The sequence below is a fragment of the Eurosta solidaginis genome, chromosome 1 (genome assembly GCF_040869045.1).
Source record: "Eurosta solidaginis isolate ZX-2024a chromosome 1, ASM4086904v1, whole genome shotgun sequence".
Classification (NCBI taxonomy): domain Eukaryota; kingdom Metazoa; phylum Arthropoda; class Insecta; order Diptera; family Tephritidae; genus Eurosta; species Eurosta solidaginis.
The window spans coordinates 360,988,333-361,012,527 of NC_090319.1; the positions used below are offsets into that span (position 1 = coordinate 360,988,333).

The following is a 24,195-nucleotide window of genomic DNA, read 5'->3' on the forward strand; positions in this document are numbered from 1 at the left end:
AGGGTGAGCCAGAAATTATTAGGAAAAAAGGCAAATCATAATATTTAACACTGTGCAGAAAATATTTAGGTTTTAGTCACATTAAAGTTCTTTCTCAAGAGTGCCTCAACTTAAGAATCATAGCATTCTCAATAAAAATTTTAAACAATTTGGAAAAATATTTCAAAAAAATTCGAAAATCCGTAAAGTTGTAAAAAATGTTCATGATTTGTATTTTGAATTTCAGGAAGCTTTTTGTGTATTTAATTTTGTAGTCCAAAGGTTGGAAAATAATTGGATAGTGATGCTAAAAAGATTTTTATATTGAAGTGCAAATACCAATACATGTACAAAATTGTATTTCAACTGAAATTTTTTTATTAAAGAAAATAAATTTAATTTTTAAATGTTCAAAAATCTTAAAAGTTTCAATATATCGATGAACAACTTCCCTCAGTCATTGATATGGCATTCAGTTCATCTACAAACACTTTTAATACGATACGTGAATTATTACCGGAGTTACACTTTCGGAATTGTAATAAAAAACTGAGTCTAAATGGGCGGAGCCACGCCCATACTTTGATATCTAATCTAGGTCGATGCAAAGTTTCAGCAACTGCTAAAGCTTTAACTCAGAAATCGTTGAGACCACGTAAAAGTACTTCAGGCTGGACGTGTGGAGAATTTCATGATGTTCAACTTCGAACTGAGCGCGAAATTCGAGCAAGACATAGGAAGCGAGATATTTGCAAAGTACTAAATTTTGTAACCACGGGCCTCGAACTTCTCAAAACGCGCATATGCGACTTATCATGACTAATACCATCAACATAATGTCAAAATAAAGGCGTATGAAGTTTCCAAATCTTACCTCAAATTCCGAGGTCAAAACCTTAAATGGCTGGAGTAATTTTAGTTTTCTTAATAAATTAATTTTGAAAACAAGTTTTTTTCGTGGCCATAATATTTTTTAATAAATTTGTAGTTGTCAATTTGTTAGTGTAAATTTCTTTTTTATACCGAAGTGCTCGTTCATCATATGAAAGTGCTTTTGCTTTGCACTTACATATGAAAATCAAAAACTTGCATATGCATTTTATTTATATGTGAGGGCATACGGGAGTGCTTTTAATTTTTTTGTATATTTGAAGTATAAATTTGTATCTGTGCCTATGATTCAGAGTAAAACAAAAACAAAAGTGCTATAAGTGCAGCTCTGCTCAAGATCAACTCGAGAATAAAATTTGTTTAATATTTCTCTAAGGCTGAGCAATAGTTATGACATGAGATTTGGGAAATATTTTTTCGATCAAATATTATTAATGAATTGGGTTTTACTACTACCACAATACGCGAAAGAAGTTATTTTTCTATCGAATATATAAGTCGATACATATCTAACCTGCCAAGTCCACCATAAGCCAATTTTGGAAAACGACGGTTCTTTCTTTCTGCATAATATAATTTATGTAGCTATTGCAAAACTGTATAAATGTTTACTTGATAAATATTAAAACCATTTAGCGAAGATAAAACAATTAAAAATTAATGTTTGTTTGTTTAATGGTGTGTTCAATACTTATTATTTAAGAATTCATGAGCTTAACACCGGCTAATAATAATTGAATATTCAAATATTATGTTTTTCTAAGAGAAACTGAAAAGAAAGAAAGAAACATTTACTGGCATATTGCGATGGTACCATTTCTAAAACCGCCATGAATTCATCATCAAAATTAAGCCGTGTTTGAAATAAAGCAGTTTTAACGTTGGACTTGAGCGAGATTGAAATAAACCGTATGGACTTAGTTGGTTTTGAAAGAAAATTGATCTGGACTTAAGCAGTTTTGAAAAGCATATTATTAATTGAAAAGTATTAATATTCTCTTTCTTTTTGATTTATTCCCTATTTTCATCCATTATTCTTTAAACACACTCACTTCAACCGTTCAGCTCTAAAAAATTCGTAAATTATGTCACAAAATACAATAGCAGAGCGCACTACGTTTGGCTGAAATTGACTTAAGTAATTTTGATTTACAGATACGGTAGGACTTAGTCAGCTTTGAAAAAAATTGCTAAACAAGAATGCATTTTTTAGTCTTATGAATATAGAGATTTGTCAGGTCGGTATATAGCAATAGAAATATCGAAAAATGTCATATGTAGACTTAGGCAGGCCTAGTGTTAACGCTCACATACTTAGGGATCCATGAAATATGTATGGTAGAGACAATGTCATGTTTTACGGATATTAAGATCATAACAATGTTTTGGAGGGTAATTTAGAAAACCGAGATATTACTTTTTTGCTTACGGCTAGATCCCTTCAAAAAAATTTGGTTTGGTCCAATATCCCGCAGGCTGTTGAGCAGTGAGATATGTTTTTTTTTTTTCGGACAACCCTAATACACAAATGTATGTATGTAAACATAAGCAAATGGCTTCATTTTTAAGTGCAGACTAGATATAGTGATTTTGTGAAGCTATATGTGCTATATAGTATATTTTTTTGCTTTTGGGCAGGGAGCAACGGTTCATCATCGCTAATCGGTGCAACAATGAAGATGAATGAATGTTGCAACACCGCCGCAATTGTGTTGTTAATTTGATGTGACGGATTTGATGAGAAATGCATCAGCGATAAATAACAGACAACAAACCAGCATCTTTCTTTTTTTATTTATTTTGAATTTCTGTATTTCAAGCCTCGTTGCATCTTCGTCTTCTTGTTTTGCTTTTGCATTTTTATCAAAATTCGAAAATGTGTTTGGCGAGAAAAATGCATTTCTTTAAACTTTCACAAGCTGAAGGTCGCAAGCTATGTTTACCTACAGGTGGTAATTTTATTGTTTCTTTATGCATTTCCAAATGTTGCTGCAATTGTATTATAGAAATTTGTACTTGTTTTGTTTTGTGTTCATACAGCCGCTAACATAAAAATAGTAGTGGGAACTTTAATCAAATTTTGTTAATTAACATCCTCATGCTGTTTGGTGAACGAGACGGTTAACGAACGATACCTGCGTAGACGATATCCTCTGCTAATAGTACTATAAAGCTTACGCGGTTGTTTTTCGTCTAGCTTTGCGTTATTGGTGAACAGCACGAAGGCACCTGTCAAATTTGTTTTCGTCCTTTGTTTCTGATATTTTTTTTGCTTTAACAGCAGCTGTGTGTGATAGAGAATGCCGAGATAACGTAAGAGTAGGCTGTTCTCGTTTTGAGGCAGGTAGCTTATTTAGGCCAGCACACTAAATACATCTGCAACACACGCCCGCTATAAGACATTTTCGACGAGATTCTGTTTCGATAATCCACTTATAAAATATGGCAACCGATGAAGGGAGTAATACTGGAAGAAAAAATGTTTCATCCAAAACCGCTGGCACTCTAGGTTCTAAGGTTCGATACAGCCTTAATTCTTAAAAAAACAAGTAAGGAAGGCTAAGTTCGAGTGTAACCGAACATTACATACTCAGCTGCCAAATTACAACTTGCAAAACTTTTAAATTACCTTTTTTTAAAAGTGAGAACTGCCACGCCCATTGTCCAAAATTTTACTATTTTTCTCTTCTGCGTCATAAGGTCAACCCACCTACCAAGTTTCATTGCCTTATCCGTATTTGGCAAAGAATTATCGCACTTTTTCGGTTTTACGAAATTTTCGATATCGAAAAAGTGGGCGTGGTTATAGTCCGATTTCGTTCAGTTTAAATAGCGATCTGAGATGAGTGCCCAGGAACTTAAATACCAAATTTCATTAAGATACCTCAAAATTTACTCAAGTTATCGTGCTTTCGGACAGACGAACGGACGGACATGGCTAAATGAATTTCCTTTTTTGCCCAGATCATTTTGATATATGGAAGTCTATATCTATCTCAGTTAGTTTATGCCGTTACGGGGTACCGTTATGCGAATAAAATTAATATACTCTGTGAGCTCTGCTCAGCTGAGTATAAAAATAATAACTTTTTCAGGAGATCAATTGAGCAAGTTAAGTAGAACCAAATAATAAAACCGGATAAAAATGTGGTTGGTTTTCCATTAAATTAGCTTATTTCGAAATCGGGTTTGTAATGAAAATTTACTCAGCACTCCAGCTCTTGGCACAGAAATAAAAATTCCCTGACACGGTACCAGACTTGAATAGAATGGAACTATTGACTGGATGAAGCGGTTGTAGCGCATATACTCTCCTGTGCAGAATCAACGTGCTTCCTAGTATAAGCCATCAACCCGCTTTGCCTGTAATGCTGAATGCAGGTAAAAACCGACGGATCTGACTGATCTACCAGCAGCTTCACTAAACCTCAGTAATTCTTGATTATGTCTTAAGACGAACTATGCACAATGAGAGTCGATGCAGTGCGATTCAATGTATTGGGTAATCACTTCTTCATGCGCTTTGTGGAAGAGGACGAGATCGAATGAACGCCGCATTTTGCATTTGTGAGATCAAGTTGAAAGTACTTAGGCTTAAGACTTACTTATTCAGCATCTGACGCATTCGGGTTTTCATTGTTACAGCGCAATGACACGATGTATATTGGCAAGATTGCTCATCATCTCAAATATATATTGGCAAGATCTTCCTTCATTTCTTGTCAAATTTAATTAGGAGGAACCCCGGTTTCGGCGTTGTGCCATCTTCAGTGTTATAACTCGGTTACTGGGCGGAAATTGATGTTATCCACAGACAATTTTTTTTCACGACAAATCCTATTTGTGTCCATTAAAATTTTTCGATTGTGAAGCAGACCACAACAATAACAACAAGCCAGTCTACCCAACACCATCTAAACTGTTCCTCATTTAGGTACAAGAAGAATCATTTTTTCAGACACAGCATCTGATTCTTATGCTATTTATCACCTTCAGTGGTTGAAATATATTTAATAATAACCTATTACATAAATTATTTTTTTTTATTTTTTGCCAACTTACCTTAAACACTTCGGAGAAGAATCCAGAGCCAATTTTCTCCTTGACAAAATCATCCACTGAATAAAGTGCAGACACTGCTGTTCTCAATGCTTTGCAAGATGGCCCCGTTACAAGGCGATCGGACGATATGGTACGGGCAACAGGTGGTGGTGGTGGCGGCATTGACTTATTGTTGGCATTAGTATTACAATTACTGCTGTTATTGTTGTTATTGCTAGCGCTACTGCCATTTATCATAGGGGCAGTGGACGTATTAGCACCATTAGTTACTGCTGTTGTTGTTGTTGTTGTTGCTGCTGATGCTGTGTAAGCACTTTTATTACCGCCGCCATATGTTTCTGCTTTTGTTTTTGTTGTTGTCATTGACATTGTTGTTGCAACACCACACTTTGCTCCACAGGTTTTAGCCGCAATTTTCGGAGAAGAACAAGAATCTACCTGATCTACACCTCCCACATCTACACAACTACCAACACTACTACTACCGATTCCAATATACGAATTACGCTGTCCCGTTGTACCGGTATTCATTGAATTTGTTATTGTTTTAACTAATGCTGCTGATGACGGTGGCCCTGGCCCACTGTGTTGATTTGGATTCATCGCTATCAGCTGTGATGAATATTTAATATTTTATAGGAACTAAAATGCATCACTGCCCGACACTTTACGACTACTTTGACTGTACACGATAATGAAAGTTTGTTTTTGTAAAATTTGGCAACCTATTTATCAACTTTTTGTGCACTCACTAATTTTCCAATGGTGCCACCTACGTTCTTGTGTGGCCAGACGAGCGCGACGTAATAAGATTTGTGTAGATGGCTTATGGACGAACGCGAGCTCTGATTTTTGTTGAATGCACTAAACCCGATGCTTTCAAGAGGCGACGCGTAACGCGCACGAAACGTCAATTATTTTTTCGCTGCTTTGACACGCACCAATTTATAAACAAGAAAAATTTTGATTTATTCCAACGAAAATTTTAAACAAAAATGTACAAACGATAATGACGATTGAGAGCAGACAAAAATGGAAAATCGATAACTTTCCTTCATTTTTTTTCCCTTTAAAGGGTGTAACATTTATTTTGGCCACATCGGTAATAAAGATTTGTTTCTAAATCTTGCATATGGATTTTTATACTTTTCAAGTAAATACTTTCACCCGTGTTGAATGTAAGACATTCGTGCATAGATTTTGGAGCTTAAACTAACTGATGGAAGCGCACATTTCACTTGGAGATGTTTTGTTATCTGAAAATATAAAGAATTTTAAATAAATAAATGTTAATATTTACTGCGAAGGTAATTAAAAACAAGTAAGGTGTCTAAGTACGGGTGTAACCGAACATTATATACTCAGCGTGAGCTTCAATTCTACATTTCATTTCAGATAAATTACTTTTCTACATAACACGTGGCACCACCCGTTAAAAAAAAAACGTCTCTCCATTTCCTCTTACAACAAAACTTGATAAGTGAAATATCATTGATTCAAAACTATTTTGTGCTAAGTTATAGCTTATTATTTTCGTCTACGACCCTTTTAAAAATCTTTTATATAAAAGTGGGCGTGGTCCTTAACCGATTTCGTTAATTTTTCTTCAAAGCATTCCTTATGGTAAAGGCAACCTTTCTGCCCAATTTTGTTACGATAGGTTTAACGATTTTTGATTTATGATTAATAATATTTGTAAAATTGATGTTATCACAAGTGGGCGGTGCCACGCCCATTTTAAACATTTTTCCCAAATTTTTATCAAGAGTCTCAATATCAGTCCACATGTCAAATTTCAACATTCTAGGTGTATTATTTACTAAATTATTAGGTTTTTTGTGTTTCCAATATTTTATATATATAAAAAGTGGGCGTGGTTATGATCCGATTTCGCTCATTTTCAATACAAATCTATTCTGGGTCCAGATAAGCTAGTGTACCTAATTTGGTGAAGATATCTCAATACTTACTCAAGTTATCGTGCTAACGGACGGACGGACGGACGGACATGGCTCAATCAAATTTTTTGTCGATACTGATGATTTTAATATATATATGGGAGTCTATATCTATCTCGATTCCTTTATACCTGTACAACCAACCGTTATCCAATAATAAACTCTGTGTGCAAAGCACGCTGATTGAACTTAATACATGCATGCATACATTAGGGTGTCCAAAAAATTTCAATGTGATTTTTTCAATGCTAATCCAAAATTTTGTGTACGATATGAAAGGCAACTTCAAAATACTTCTGAAGAAGCTTCTCTAAGCGGGGTTACCCTAGGATGTGGTTTGGCAAACACTCCAAGTGTACTTCTGTTATGAAAAGTAGAGACGTTTTAATGCGCGAAGATTAGTGTAAACAGCGCATTGTAACAAAATTCCAGTGGGACACTTCCGCTACATTAAAAACTTTGAACAATATATGTATAAATAATAAATACAGACTTTGGTATTTCATAAATTTTCTATGGTGAATGGTCATGTATCCTACTAAAGTTTTATTAGACCACGTTTACACATGCCCTAATCTGCAATAAGTCCACAATAGATGCTCTAGGAGTTCACATATGTACCATCCCTAGGAACTAGATTATTAGCTGTCCAATTTTCACGTTTCTTTTTTATTTCGTGCTTCCGTCCAGAAGTGGTTCTTTGTCACTGAAAACAAACGGCATAACTAAAATTTTTTTATAATTACCGACTATCGAAGAGATAAATTTATATGGGAAATTCATTATTTAATTAACGATTAGGAACTATTTACGAAAATTTAGACTACGTTTACACATGTACTAATCTACAATAAATTCACAATAGTTAATATACGCGTTAACATATGTATCATCAATAGGAACTATATTATTACCCCCAGCTGGTTAGGGGGCTTAGAATATACCCGCGGTAGGTCGTAAGAGGCGACTAAAATACCAAATTAATTCAAGGGGTTGTGTAGCGCAACCCCTTTCAAGAGGTTGCCAGCGCAATTTATAGCTTCTCCAACCCAGTTGTCAACCTCACCAACCCGTGGCGAATCCTGTTTTATTAACAGCCGAGACTCTGGCGAGCCCGAACTCCTGATGGATGTAGGGGTTGGGAGGGCGGTATGGCCTAGACGGTTTCATGTGGTCATAGCAAATCGTTCCCGAGATGGTCGGGCTAGTACCTTTATGATGCGTGTTACTGGAACGTACCGGATCTGCATCCGGCAAAAGACCATCAACATCGATAACACTCCCCAAGGCCTTCGGGGAGTGTCCTAAACGTCACAACAACAACAACATATTATTAGCTGTCAAATTTTCAAATTTCTCTTTTATTCGTTGTTCCACTTAGAGATTACAATACAAAGGTGGCTTTTATTCTATGAAAAAATATCGGCATCTCTAAATTTTGCTCATAATTATCGATTATCGAATGGAAAATTTTATAGGGAAAACTAAATAGTTATTTAATTAACGACTAGGAGTTAAGTACGACTAGTAAACTAGATCTAAGACCACGTATACACATGCGCTAATCTAGAATAAACCGTCAATAGATAATCTACGCGTTAACATATGTTTCATCCCAGGAACTAGATTATTTTCTGTAAAATTTTCACATTTCTCTTTTATTTTGTGTCCAAATAGAGTTTACACTCTAGAGGTGGAACTTTTCTATCATGGCTCAACTATATGGTTGGTTCATATCTACAGCAACAACATACCTTTGTTCAGATTGTCAAAATCTGGGTGTTGGTGTTAGGCGAATGGAATGGAATGAAAACATAAAACTTAGCAGTTTTTGTGTGTTGTAAGAACATGTTGTTAATGTGTTGATTTCATTTGGAGTTTGCCATCTCCTTTTGGCAATCCCTACTCCAGTGAAATGAAAAAAAAATAAAATCTGCTGATTAGATGAGCCAACCATATAGTTGAGCCATGTTTTCTATGACAAAAAATTTTATCATAATTACCGATTATCGAAGCGAAAATTTTATATCAGAAATCTACATAGTTATATAATTAACGATGAATTATTGTGATTTATGTAGTTGGAATGCTCCCTCTATGTTAAGGAGGTGCAAAGCATCGACTCTTTACTTTTAAAAAGTCTGGATTCCTGCGAAAAGGTGGTAAAGGACGGTGTCTTTTTATCACCCCGTCCAGTAGGGTTGCTAGCCATTATGCGATCACTAATTTCAATATTTTTCACAAATATGGCCCAAACACCCTATTGCTTAACTCATCGAAATATTCAGACGCCATAAACTTATGATCTGATAGTCCGGATTCCGCTTTAACACCTTCAATTTCATTGCCATATAATCATTATTGAAGATTAAAATAAATATTTACATTTTAATTAATAACTAAAACACGCTAATTAAATGACAATGATAAGGTAATGAATTTATAAATATTTTGCACAAACCGTAAATAAAGAAGCAAAGTGATAACTGATGATCAGTCAGACGTGGTGAGCCACGTGATCGCACTATCCGTCATCGCCGTGACAAGCGTTATAATTGTCTGTGTGCTTACAAATATATAAGAAAATTTAAAAACAAATGCGAATACGCTGAGTGTTCGCTATCCACATTTAAAGATCACTCACGTTAACATGAACTTGAATTTGTAAATTTTTTAAGCTTAGATCTTCTCCGACATTATTTTAAAGAAATCGCACGAAAGTGAGTTGCCTTGTCTGAAGCCCCGTTTGGTTTTGAATGGCTCGTAGAGGTCCTTCCCAATGCTTACGAAGCTGGCGGCTAAACGTCATTTAGCAGAGACTTATTAACTTTGCAGGGATCTGAAATTCAGACATAGCAGCATACAAGCAGCTTCTTTTCGCTCTGTCAGACTGCTTTGAAGTCGACGAAAAGATGGTGAGTGTCCATTCTCTTATCGTGAGTATTTTCCTTAACATGGCGCATCGTGAAGATCTGGTCGATAGTAGATTCACCAGGTCTAAAGCCGTACTGATAAGGTCCTGTTGACTATGGGCATCAGTCTTTCGCACAGCACGCTAGATAGAGCCGTATACGCGATATTAAGCAGGCTGATTCCGCTGTAATTGGCGCGGTTTGCGGTATCGCCTTTCTTGTGGATTGAGCAGAGTACACTTAAGTTCCAATCTGGAGGCATGCGCTCATCCGACCATATTTTGCATAGGAGTTGATGCACCAACTCTTCGCCTCCGTGTTTCAACAGCTCGGCGAGTATTTCGTCATTACCTAACGTCTGTTGGTTTTTTAGCCGGGATATTGCCATTCTTACTTCGTCATACGTCGAACGTGGTTTCCATCATCGACGTTTGACGTATCGGGTTCGACTATTCCGTCGCTAGCTAGCAATCAGAAGTGTTTCTCCACAACTTAAGCACACTCTAATATACGTCAGTTACCAGTTCGCCATTAGCGTTCCTGTAGGAATCTTCCAGAACGTTATGCGCCGTATTTTTATTAGAATTTTCAAAAACTATTGCTTTCAGCCATCGTAAAACTTACTGGCCCAAAATTCTCATTTTTCAAGCCAAATTCTTCACGCCAGTGAACGACACCCTATTCCGAGGAAATTGTCATAAAAAACTTCACGTGAAAGATTTCAGAATGAGTGAAATTGCTTGGGTGACTTTGTGTCATGGTACTGTCATTCTAAGACTGTAAATTTTGGCGTACAAAATAAGCGAAAAATTACCTACATTTTCGAATTTTCGTGCGTTTACCCCTTTCAAACGATTATATATATCGATAAGATGACAAATGAAAAAATACTACTTATTTATCATGAAAGATCCTTTTATCAGTTCAGTTGGACACAGAAAACAACTTTTAGCTGTTGATTGGCAACTCGAGTGAGAGTTTATGATCGACGTTATTTACTTTAAGGTGTTCACCAAAAATTATATGCAAATTTTATCAGCTATACTATTTTTAACACGCTATAATTAAAAACAAAAACTCTAAAAAATTTAAAACTATGCACTAGTACTCTATATTATAAACGATTATTCGACTAGTCGACTGCAACCTCAATAAAGCATGCGATCAATTAACTGTGCCTGTTCTCATACAACACTTACATAAATTAAATTTGTTGTCATTAAAAATAAAATTAAATAAAAAATGAAACATTTAGCTGGGTACAGACCCTTCAAAAAACGCGAGTACTCCATAAATAGTGTAAGGAATACTCCTTTGGGAGTATAGGAGTGTTCCAAAACTAATATGTATTCATACAAAAAATGTGCTCCAATTAACATTGCGATGTCCTAGGAGAGGAGTAGGTGATCCCAATCTCGCTTTGTTTGTGAGTATTCCATAGAGTACATACGTGAGAGTACTTTCCAAAGTACTTTCACTGTAGTACTCCATAGAGCACCCACAGAGGATCATATGCTAAAGTACTAAAGAGGAATTGTGTTGTCGGAAAGAATTATCGAAGTGAATTTAATTTAAAATGAAAGTAAATGAAGAGGGGCAATACAACTTTTATATTTTATACTACGAATATTCTTATGTTATTTAGCATTTGCGTGAATAAAGAAACTAATATTTCTCTATACTATAGTATGTAATACATACATGTTAAATTCCAATTAGAATTAGTAATTGATGCAATTGGTTTATATTCTCTAATTCATTAAACAATTAGAAATAGTTCAACTAATTCCCATTAGATAATTGAAATTTTTTTTCTAATGGTAAATCTAATTGCAATTAGTTACCATTAGCAGAAAAAATTGGTTTAACTTTACAATTAGAAATCTAATTGACTTCTGCTAATGCAATTAGATATTCAATTAGCTCGAATTATAACCAATTATTTATATTTATTTACATCATTATTCGTTCACTTCAATCATTCTTTGAAAAAAATTTATCTTTATCAAAATAATTGATTCCAATTCGAGCTAATTGAATATCTAATTGCATTAGCAGAAGTCAATTAAATTTCTAATTGTAAAGGTAAACCAATTTTTTTTGCTAATGGCAACTAATTGCAATTAGATTTACCATTAGAAAAAAAATTCCAATTATCTAATGGGAATTATTTGAACTATTTCTAATTGTTTAATGAATTAGAGAATTTCGCAAATGAAGGTTAATTAGCAATCATTAGCATTATCTAATCATTACTTAACATCTATGGTATGTATACATAAAGCTGGAGACATTGGTGCTTTATCGGCAACCGTATCGGTAACCTTATAACAGCTGATTCGACCAACCTTATGAGAATCAATGCAATCGATTATTGGTGCCGCTAAGGTCGTAACCGTATCGTAGCCAACCAATTGGGTTTTGGTTTACCGTCGTAACGATAAACAGCTGATTACGTTAGGGATACGGATACAGCGATACGACATACGGCACCAATGACTCCGGCTTAAAACCAGTGCGCTGTTGCATTTTATCAGAGTTGCCATAGTAAAATTGTATCATCAGTTATTTGTATGCAATATTTTACCTTTGGCAACTCTGTTCGATCGTCATCGTGTTGTGATCACGGTCGTTAAAAAACGAGCAATGATCGGCTGATGGTGGTCCGCAAACGCATTGCAAAGGAGTATTGTTAGAGTACTCCAACATGAAGAAAATGGAACAGGTAATCCAACAATTTTTGCAGGGTACATAAAACCAGTGCGCTGTTGCATTTTATCAGAGTTGCCATAGTACAATTTTATCATCAGTTATTTGTATGCAATATTTTACTTTTGGCAACTCTTCGATCATCATCGTGTTGTGATCACGGTCGTTAAAAAACGAGCAATGATCGGCTAATGGTGGTCCGCAAACGCATTGCAAAGGAGTATTGTTAGAGTACTCCAACATGAAGAAAATGGAACACGTAATCCAACAATTTTTGCAGGGGAGCTAGGGAGTAATCGTAATCAAAGAATAATCGTGATTACCGATTGTTCGAATAGTCGATTATCAAGAGCCTCTCAACATTCAAAATGAATAACAAATAAGTAACTGTTTTTTATTTAAAGCGAAAGTTTTAGTTAGACTTAAAAATTAATTATTCGGAAAGCTTTTTTAAAACTGCAATAAAAATATGTCGAGAAAAAAATTTTCTTGGTATGTGCGTTCAGGGTCGGTATAAAACTGTTGATACCCCTCATGTCTAGAACACTAAAAAAGTAACACGCCACATGTTGGAAAATATAGGCCTGAAATTCGTCACAGGTAAATTTACGCAGAATAATGATTATTGTTGTAATTAATTCTTATCAGTGGAGTTTTTCAATGTAAAAAATAGCAAACCACGCAAATCACTTTTAGTTTTTTTTCGTGCAATAAATACTTTCCGATAAAATTGCTAAAAAAAAAAAACTATAGCGCTTTTCGTCAACAAGTGTGAGCAGATAAGTTAAATGTAGACATAATCACTTAATAGTCATAACAGCACTTGAGCCAACAACAACAAGAGCAAACATAGCAATAATAAAAGGTTGTTTGTAAAACGAGATAACAATACGCTAACGGTTCAGTTCAGGTGAGAAATTGTAAATGTATCGCTCACATATTGATGACATTCACAAAAAAAAATACCAAAAGGATTGATAACTTCGTATTTGAGTGTGATAAGAAAGTAAAATTATTTCGCGAGCAATTACGTAATAAAATGACGGCAACGGGAAGAGGGGAAATACTATTAAAAAAAGGGAGTAAGTAATATCTAAGGCACGGTGTTCCTAAAATATTCTATTATTGCAAAATTGCAAAAATATTTCTTTCGAACGAGCCGACTTTGAAAAGAATCGATTATTTGTTTTATAAATATGTCATTTATCACGGTGCCATTTTATAACATTTGCAAAAACAATGAAGAAATTTCATAGGGCTGATTTTAAAAAATCGATACATTTAGTTATGATATCGATTTTTTTTTGTTAATAAGTAAATAAAAAAAAAAAAAACAAATGTAAGACGCGATAACCTCCGAAGAGATTTTACCCGAGCTTCTCTTCCAATTGCATCGTGCTCCTTTTAATTTTTCGTACAAATTGCCGGGAAGGGACCTACCGGGGGAAGATTCCTGCAGGAACAATAATGGCGACCGGGTAACTGACGTACAGAGTGCACTTAAGTTGTAGCGTGAGCACGTCTTCTCATTGCTAGGTACTGAGGGAGACGACGAACCCGATACCCCAATCGCCGATGATGGAAAACACGTTTTGGCACCCCACTATGACGAAGTGATAATGACAATACTCTGGCTGAAAAATTAAAAGGATCCATGCTATGATGGAACACTCGCCGAGCTGTTCAAACACGGAAGAGTTGGAAAAGAGCATGCATCATAAATGTACCCGGCTCAATCCAAATCCAATCCACAAACCGTGCCAATTAACGAGTAATCATCGCGTATAAGGTTCTATCTAGCGCACTGTGCGAAATACTGAAGCCCATAGTCAACAAACTGTTTGAACCTTATGAGTGCGGATCCTGAAGTGCGTCAGATTCTTGAGAAGACTCACGATAAGATAATGGACACTCACCATATTTTCGTCGACTTCAAAGTAGTCTTTGACAGCGCTATAAGAAGCTGCTTGTAAGCTGCTATGTCTGAATTTAAGATCGATAAGTCTCTGCCAAATGACGTTGAGCAACACCACCACGCTATGTAAGCATTGGGAGCAACCTCCCTCAGCCACTCGAAATCAAACGAGGCTGCAGACAAAGCGACTCCCTTTCAGGCGATTTCTTTAACATAATGCTGAAGAAGATTATTCTAACAGCAGAACTAAACAGTGATGGTACAATCTATTATAAGAGCGTACAATTACTGGTATATGCTGATGATATTGGTATTATTGGCCTCAAAAAACGCGCTAAGTTATGCCTGCTGTGGATTAGATAAAAAAAGAAAAAAAGTGGGTCTCGCGGTATATGAGGACAAGACAAAGTAATTGCTGTCATCCAAGAAAAAATCGCCGCATTAGCGTCTTGGCAGCCACGTCACTATTGACGGATATATATTCGGGACTGTGAAAGTTTTTGTCTATTTTGGAACCAACATTAACAGCAAAAACAATGTCAACTTAGAAAACAAACGGCGAACAACTCTTGTTAACGAGTGCAACTTTGGAATGAGTGGGCAACTGTCGGCCATCTTATCTGGCCTGAGGTATGGTTTAAAATCATGGACAGTGTCGAGGGAAGGTGGGAGGCTCTTGGAGAGAAAATTTCTCCGGAAGCTTTATAGCCCCGTGCGTTATTCCGACGGCGAGTATCGAAGGAGATATGTATAATGATGAGCAGATATTGCATCGAATAAAAACCCAAGGCTTTGTTATGCGAATGGACGAAGACGCTCCAGCCAAGAAAATATATCAGTGGACGCCGCAGTTTAGGAGCAGGGCAAGGGGCAGACCTCTGCTGACCTCTCTTGATGCTCCCATTTGGCGTCAGTTATCGCGGATAAGGATAGCTTGCGTGACTTGCAACGAAACGGCCAAAATCGCTTAGGCGGTTAAGCGCCAATTAATGATGATATGAGGATCAGAAGAAAAAAACTGAAACCATTTCAGTCAAACTCTTTGATCCTAAACATATTAGTCTTGGCCATACAGATTTTTGAAGGACCAAATAATTAGGCCTGAAAGTATAGCAATATTATCATTTTAATTAATAATAAAAAAAAAATTTGCCACCCTGTATGCAAGCACATACAAAAAAGGAATCGTTTATGAGAATTGATTATTTTGACAATGAAGTGACGCTAAAAGCTCGTGGCAAGATAAGATAAGTTAAGTACACTGCCGTCCATAGCAAAAGGACAGTAAAGTGAAACGAGTGAAATAAGATAAAACGCAATTTTTACTTGAAAATTTAAAATATGTTAATTATAAAACAAATTTAAAACCTTGCGTTATCATTGAAAGTGAATTTGGAATTAGTATGTGTTTATTTGATAAGTAAATTATTATCGCAAAAATGTATTGCGACCAAAATTCCCAAAAGGCAGTAGGTGAATTTACACTGTTTTCGAAGACAGTGTAGACAGGAGTTATAAAAAGTATCGATATTTTAAATAGGTATGTATATAAAAAATCCATATAATAAATTGAAAGCGACAAAAATAGAAGCAAAATTGCTCTTTCATTTGTTAAAACCACTGGAAAAGAAAACACCTAAAAATTCTGAATCCCGACATATTTGGTTGTTTTTGTTGTAGCGATAAGGGCACTTCCCGAATGTTTGAAGGGGTGTTATCGATGTTGATGGTCCTTCGCCAGATAAAGGTCGGTACGTTCCAGTAACAATAAGGCACTAGCCTAACCATCTCGGGAACGACTTAATATGACCACATGGGACCTTATAGGCCATCCCGCTCTCCCAGGGGTATGTGAGGTTGGAGAAGCTATAAATTGCGCTGGCTAAGCGTTGAAGGGTCGCGCTACACAAGCCCTTGAATTATTTGGGTATTTTACTCGCCTTTTACCACAGTCATACATGCCGCGGGTATATTCTAAGCCTCCTAACCGGTTGGGGCCCGACATATTTGGTCAAAAAAGCTTTAAATACAGGAACATTTTTGTCTTTTGAAATTCTGTTAAGAGGTTAAGCAGTTCAAACAAAAAAAATGGCGTAAAAATAGGCAAATACATATTTCATCTCATTTATTATACTCAGCTGAGCAGAGCTCACAGAGTATATTAATTTTGTGCGCATAACGGAACCCCGTAACAGCATAAATTAATCGAGATAGATATAGATTTCTATATATCAAAATGATCTGGGCGAAAAAAGAAATCCATTTAGCCATGTCCGTCCGTCCGTTCGTCTGTCTGTCCGTGAACACGATAACTTGAGTAAATTTTGAGGGATCTTGATGAAATTTGGTATGTAGGTTCCTGAGCACTCATCTCAGCTCGCTATTTAAAATGAACGAAGTCGGACTATAACCACGCCCACTTTTTCGATATCGAAAATTTCGAAAAACCGAAAAAGTGCGATAATTCATTACCAAAGACGAATAGAGCGATGAATCTTGGTAGGTGGGTTGAACCTATGACGCAGAATAGAAAATTAGTAAAATTTTGGACAATGGGCGTGGCACCGTCCACTTTTAAAAGAAGGTAATTTAAAATTTTTGCAAGCTGTAATTTGGCAGTCGTTAAAGATATCATGATGAAATTTAGCAGGAACATTACCCCTATTACTATATGTGTGCCAAATAAAAATTAGCAAAATCGGATGACGAACACGCCCACTTTTAAAAAAAAATTGTTTAAGTCAAATTTTAACAACAAATTGAATATCTTTACAGTATATAAATAATTTATGTCAAAATTCAACTTCAGTAATGATATGGAGCAACAAAATACAAAAATAAAAGAAAATTTCAAAATGGGCGCGGCTCTTCCCTTTCTCATTTAATTTATCTAGAATACTTTTAATGCCATAAGTCGAACAAAAACTTACCAATCCATGTGTAATTTGGTAAGGGCCTTGCTTCTATGATGGTAACTGTTTTCTGTGAAAATGGCCGAAATCGGTTGAAGCCCTGGGCGTTTATACACAGTCGACCGTCTGTCCTTCCGCTCGGCCGTTAACACGATAACTGGGACAAAAATCGATATATCTTTACTAAACTTAGTTCACGTACTTATCTGAACTCACTTTATCTTGGTATTAAAAATAGGCGAAATCCGACTATGACCACGCCCGCTTTTTCGATATCGAAAATTTCGAAAAATGAAAAAAATGCCATGATTCTATACCAAATACGAAAGGAGGGATGAAACATGGTGACTTGATTGATTTTTTGACGCAAAGTATACATAACTTTAGAAAAAACTTTGTAAAATGGGTGTGACACCTACCATATCAAGTAGAAGAAAATGAAAATAATCTGCAGGGCGAAATATAAAGCCCTTGGAATCTTGGCAGGAATACTGTTCGTGGTATTGCATATATAAATAAATTAGCGGTACCCTACAGATGATGTTCTGGGTCACCCTGGTCCACATTTTGGTCGATATCTCGAAAATGAAGTTTTATCGAGTTCGTTTCAAATGTTTAGAAAAGACCGACTGGCTGGTGGAGGTGTGTTTTCCGCGGAGGAACTACATTTTCCTGACTTTGAGGATGCTGAGCTTTTTTGTGTGAGAGTAAAACTTTCCTCAACCTACAAATATTTTATAGCCAACTACATTCCCCCAAAATCTGACATTTCCTTATATTTGAATCATTCCTCAATAGTGAAATCTGTGTGCAGTACTGCCAGGGCCTGTGATTCTGTCACTGTACTTGGCGATTTTAATCTGCCATGTGTGTCGTGGAGTCTTATCGACGGGAAGCTAGTCCCTACTTCTTCTCGCACTATCCACTATGATTTCCTAAACGAGTTTGCAGATGTTGGACTTTTTCAAGTTAACAACATTCAGAATAAATTCGGTAAATGCTAGGATTTAATTTTCTCAGACGATTCAAATTGTTTTGTAAATCGATGCGATCCCCTTGCCCTGCCTGAAGATGTTTATCATCCTGATCTCGCGATGTTTATGGAATCTCATAATTTATCCGAGCGTTCCTCCAACGTAGTGCGAAAGACCCCTCACCGATTTCTGTTTACAAAAGCCAATTGGTCTAAAGTACTACTCGAAGTATCGAGAATAAATTGGCCTGAGTACGATGGGGATATTGATGAGAGTATATCCCACTTTAATAATGTATTATACGGAATATTTAAGAAATGCATACCTACGTCCGAAACCACTGCTATATCATCATCGGCTTGGAGGACTAAAGAATTGAAACGCCTGAAAAATCAGAAGACGCGTTCATTCAAACGTTACAAACTTTCTGGATCAATGACTGACTATGCCGCCTACTCAATTTTACGTCACAAATATAACACATTGAACAGAATTTATTACAAGAACTATATCATTAGGATTAAAAGCCAAATTTTTGTCAATCCTAAGTCGTTTTACAGCTTCGTTAATTCAAAAAGGAAGATAAAAGAGTTTCCTTCTACAATGAAGCTAAATGATCAGATTTCCAACGATAGCTTCGAAATTGATAACATGTTTGCGGAATTCTTCGAATCTGATTATTCAAACACCTATGATTACCCGCCATCGAATTATCATTTCAGATTGTCTCCTCTGGATTCCCAGGCAGTCCCATATATATGTACTGATGATGTTTTAACTCATCTGGAAAATCTAAAAATTTCTTACTCTAGTGGTCCGGATCAAATTCCGTCGATAGTGCTGAAACCTTGTCGACCTCTAGCCTGTTTGTTTAAAGCGTCCCTGAAGCAAGGGGTATTCCTCAAGAAGTGTAAAGAATCATTCATTATACCACTGCATAAAAATGGAAGCAGAACGTGTGTTATAAATTATAAAGGAATAGCCAAACTCAACACTATTCCTAAGCTATTTGAATTGATTATCACAAAACAGATTGCTTTTAGAGTATCTTCATTAATTGACTTTTCACAACATGGCTTTTGCAAGGGTAAATCAACGGTGTCCAACTTGCTCGAGTTTACAACCTTTGTATACAACAGTTTTAAGACTGATTGTGAAGTTGATGTTATTTATACTGATTTTAGTAAGGCAATTGATAAAGTTTCTCATTCTATACTTTTATTCAAACCTGATCGGTTAGGATTTCCTCTTTTGCTTCTATCTTGGGTTTCTTCTTATGTGAAGGAAAGAAAACAAACAGTTATATTTAATAATTGTTGGTCTCGGTTCATAAACGTAACTTCTGGTGTTCCTCAAGGCAGCCATCTTGGTCCGGGTTTGTTCCTGTTGTTCATTAATGACCTTCCTAGTGTTTTGAAGAGCTGCAAGCCGTTGATGTACGCTGATGATGTCAAACTTGTAATGCCTATCCGCTCACCCGTGGATAGGGCATGTCTTCAGGCTGATCTGAATAGTCCAGGTGACTGGTGTAATGTAAACGCCATGTCACTAAACCTACCTAAATGTAAGTTCATGTGTTTTACAAGGAAGTCCTTCCAATCCCATGATTATGTTATTTTTAATTTAATTTAATTTAATTTATTTATTATTACGGCTGTTTAGGCCTAAAACTTAAACTACTAAGTACAATTCATTATTATATCATTTATTTCTATTGAATATGCTGTTGGAATGCCATGTGATTCCGATCAGCATATTTACTGGCGTAACAAACGGACAAGTCTGGGAGCCAGTCATTTAAGGAAGGTTGGAAAGGACGCGTTTCCAATCCTCCAGGGCTCCCAGCTTAAGGCAACAAAATTTTGAACTTATATTTTTCAATTATATTTGTATTTTAAGCTGTCGGAATGTATTGGTCTCCGATCAACACAGTTAAACATGTCTTTGGATATTGGAAATTGAAGTGTACCCAATCACCCTTCAATTTTGTTTAGTAAAGACGCTGTCGGAACGCATGAAGATTCCGATCAGCACAGCTCAAAATATGTTGGGAGGTTGAAAAGGACGTGTTTCCAATCCCCCCTGCTCCAACTTTTGATTGACCTTTGGTTACACATCATATAATTTTATTGTTATGTTAATGCTGTCGGAACGCGAGTGATCCCGATCAGCAACAGTAAATATAGGCTGAAAATACCGAATTCCAGCGAAATTTGTTGTTGGAACTGTCTGGAGTTACAGGTGGCGACTGATTTTCTTTTCCTTAGGGCCGGGTGCATTGTATTTTGCTGCTACCAGTATTACCATTCCCTTTTCGCGCTCCAGTATCGGTATGTCATGTAAAAAATAAAAGAAAAAAAAAAAAAACTTTATCTTATTGGAAGGGTTTTACAATGCTCCAATAAACTTTTTTTAAAAGTATTGAAGTTATTACTACTTTTTATGTGATTAGGAAGTTCATTGAAATATTTCAGGCCCTTATAAAATATATTTTGCTTGTCCACTTCTGTTTTGAGAAGAGGTAATCTAAAATTATTGTTTTCTCTGATTACGTATGAATGTGCATCATTTACATATCTAAGCTTTTCGCTGAGGTATGTTGGTAATTTACCGTGCTTAATATTAAATACAAATTTCATACTGTGGTAGAATATGAGCTGTTTTATACTCAACCAGTTTAGTGCTTCTATCATGTTATTAATGGGAGTATCATACCTCATGTTTAATATAAATCTCATAGCTTTATTTTGCATACCTTGTAGCTTATCTACCTGAGTTTCATTGGCCATAAAGAATATTGTGGGACAATGATGGATGCGGCTCTATGATGGATTTATACACTTTCAGTTTGTATTTTCTACTGATAAATTTGCATGACCTTTTCCAAAAACCAATTTTCTTGCCTATTTTGGCAACTATATAATCAATATGATCATTAAATTTTAATTTATTATCAATCTGAACCCCTAAGTACTTGAAAGTTTTAACTTCGTTAATGTTTGAGTTCATTATTTTTAGCTCGATATTACAAGATTCCTTATTCATCGCTCTAGATATGACCATAAAATGGGTTTTATTAACATTAAGTTTAAGCTTATTGTTACAAAGCCACCTGTATAGGGTGTTCAAGTCTTCCTGCATTTTGCTCCTAGCTAACATGATATCAAGTTCACTTACTTCGAGCAGTGCGTCATCCGCAAACAGCCTTATTTTACTATGTTTTAGCGCCGAAGATATATCATTTATATATATGTTAAATAACACCGGTGCCAAAACCGATCCTTGTGGAAATCCAATTCCTGTCAATACCTCTTCCGAGACAACCGACTCAATGGCTGTTTTTTGTCTTCGGTTACCTAAAAAGCTCTGAAACCACTGCAGCTCGTTGCCCCTAATTCCAATTTTTTCTAATTTTTTAATCATTATATTTCTGTCTATAGTTTCAAATGCTCTCTTTAAGTCGATAAAAACCGCAAGTATACTTTTCTTTTGATTTAGTTCTTCTTTCCAACTCGATATTACATAATTTAAAGCCGTTTCACAAGAGGGGCCTTCTCTGAAACCGGATTGTTCTTTAATTAGTATTTTATTTATTTCCAAGTAACTTATTGGCGACTATGTAATCAAGCAAGTCACTAACTTTATTTATTTAGGCGTTACAATGGACCCAAAACTCGATTTTAAACTTCATACTGAATCTTGCGTGAATAGCACTAAAGGTACTTTGGCTTTCGTTAAAGGTTGGTCTAAAGAATTTAATGACCCATACGTTACAAAAACTCTTTTTATATCATTGGTCAGACCTACTTTGGAATATGCTTCAATTTGGAATCCGCGTTATCAGGTTCATTCTGACAAGCTGGAATCGGTCCAGAAACAATTTTTGCTTTTCGCTTTAAAACATTTACCATGGGATCCTTTTAAAAATCGTCCCCCCTATTGCAGCCGGTTAAAACTAATACAGCTGCCCACAATGCAGAGCCGCGGGGAGATGCTTGGTGTCTTATTTATTGTTAAATTAATAAGAGGGTCAATAAATAGTCCATTTTTGCTTGGTGAAATTAAGTTTAACGTTCCTATTAGGCCATCTAGACATTTTCAATCAATTTTTGTAGCTACATGCAGGTCGAATTATGAAATGCACGAACCACTTCGCTGTTTATGTCGTGATTTTAATAAACACTGTAAAACATTGTTTACTATATAGTTTGGCAGCTTAAGTAGAGGTTATGTTGCGAATAGAGTGGAAGGCAGTGGACTAGGCAGTCGAATGTCATATAATGAAGGAATGGTGTTCGGAGATTTTTCAAAGTTAAAAAAAAAAAAAAATAAAAGCTTTAATATAAATAAAACTATTTCAGTTGATACCCATATGGTACAAACACATTCTAGAGTCACTCTAGATTCAAGGGGTTGTGTAGCGCAATATATAGCTTCTCCAACCCAATTGTCAACCTCACCTTCGAGCGGCGAATCCCGTTTCACTAACAGACGAGGCTCTGGCGACCCCAAGCTCCTCATGGAACTTGGGGGTGGGGAGGGAGGGATGGCCTGAAGGTTCAATGAGGCCATATAAATCGTTCCCGAGATGGTCGGGCCAGCACCTTAATGGTGCTGTGTTACCGGAGCGTATCGGATCTGTATCCGACAAAGGACCATCACATCGATAACACTCCCCAAAGCCTTCGGGAGTAACCTAATCGCTACAACAACAACAACAACAACAACAACTCTAGATTCATTTTCCTACATGACGATTTTCCTTATTTTGTCTCCAAAGCTCTCGGCTGAGTATGTAATGTTCGGTTACACCCGAACTCAGCCTTCCTTACTTGTTGTGTTTTGTTGATATTCCAACAGGCTATGTTGTAACGTTTTTCCGTCATCCCCTGTCAAATTTGGTTTGTAGACAAACCGGTTCGGCGATGTGCCATCTTCAGTAAATAAGTAACTACAAGATGTAGAAACGCGCCGAACGCCACCGCCGAACCCATATTTGTGACTTTCGGAAAAGAACATATATGTAGGTACATGGTTCAAGTTGAATGTACAGAGCTATTCTTTTTTTCGGGTTCCGATGTTATCGACGATTGATCACAATATCTCGACTGCATGTTGGAAAAAAACCGGAGATAGGGCATCATTTTAAACAAAAATTGACAGCTGAGATGGAGCGTGGGTCCCAGGTACGTTCCCTTAGCTCTCTCTGGTGGGACAACCACCACCACAGCAAATTATTAAATGACTACGCCAAAGAGGCCAACAATCTTTACCGTAGAGTTTACCTGGCTACCAGCACCCACATGTAGCTGGCCAATTTGTAAATTGAAAACATGTGAAAAGAAAAATAAGTAAATATAGGAAAGCTAGGTTAGCAATACGGAAGCAGTCAAAGCAGAGGCGGCAGCAACACCGTTGGTGGTGGCACAGAAACCGCAGATTGCCACTGTTGATTGTTGATATCTGATTGCAGTTAATGCTCTTGCTGGCTTTGCTTTTCGTGTAAGTAATCTTCCACATATTCATAAATTTATTTACTTTATGTTCAAGTATTCAAATGCTTGCAAATTTGAAGAAAACGAGTTGGCGTTGTTAAGCCGCGAAATTACAACATTGAGAACAAAAACAAAAAAGTTTATTTATTTTGATTTATCTTTTCAGCATTCCGTACGTAGCCCAAGAATTAAATAAAGTGAAAGAAAATAAAAAAAAAAATGCGCCCGCATAATAAAATTATGCATTGGTACCTACGCCTGCTGCCAACGAAAGTGAATGTGACTTGCAAATCCACCAATCATTTAAAGCTCATAAATCCGCATTACGAAATTTTCGCCCCTAAAACAAACAAAAAGGAAATAACAATAATAATGACTCGAAGTGAGT

At 36.2% G+C, this 24,195-nt stretch overlaps 1 protein-coding gene across 1 annotated transcript in view; it reads right to left on the bottom strand.

Moving 5' to 3' along the window:
- The window catches only part of cdi (center divider), a 302,230-nt gene that overhangs the window by 271,233 nt on the left and 6,802 nt on the right, over positions 1-24,195 (bottom strand). Inside the window, exon 2 of the mRNA XM_067762801.1 lies at positions 4,933-6,188. Within this exon, the coding sequence (XP_067618902.1) occupies positions 4,933-5,535 (603 nt within the window). The 5' untranslated portion in view covers positions 5,536-6,188. The remainder of the gene's footprint in view (positions 1-4,932; positions 6,189-24,195) is intronic.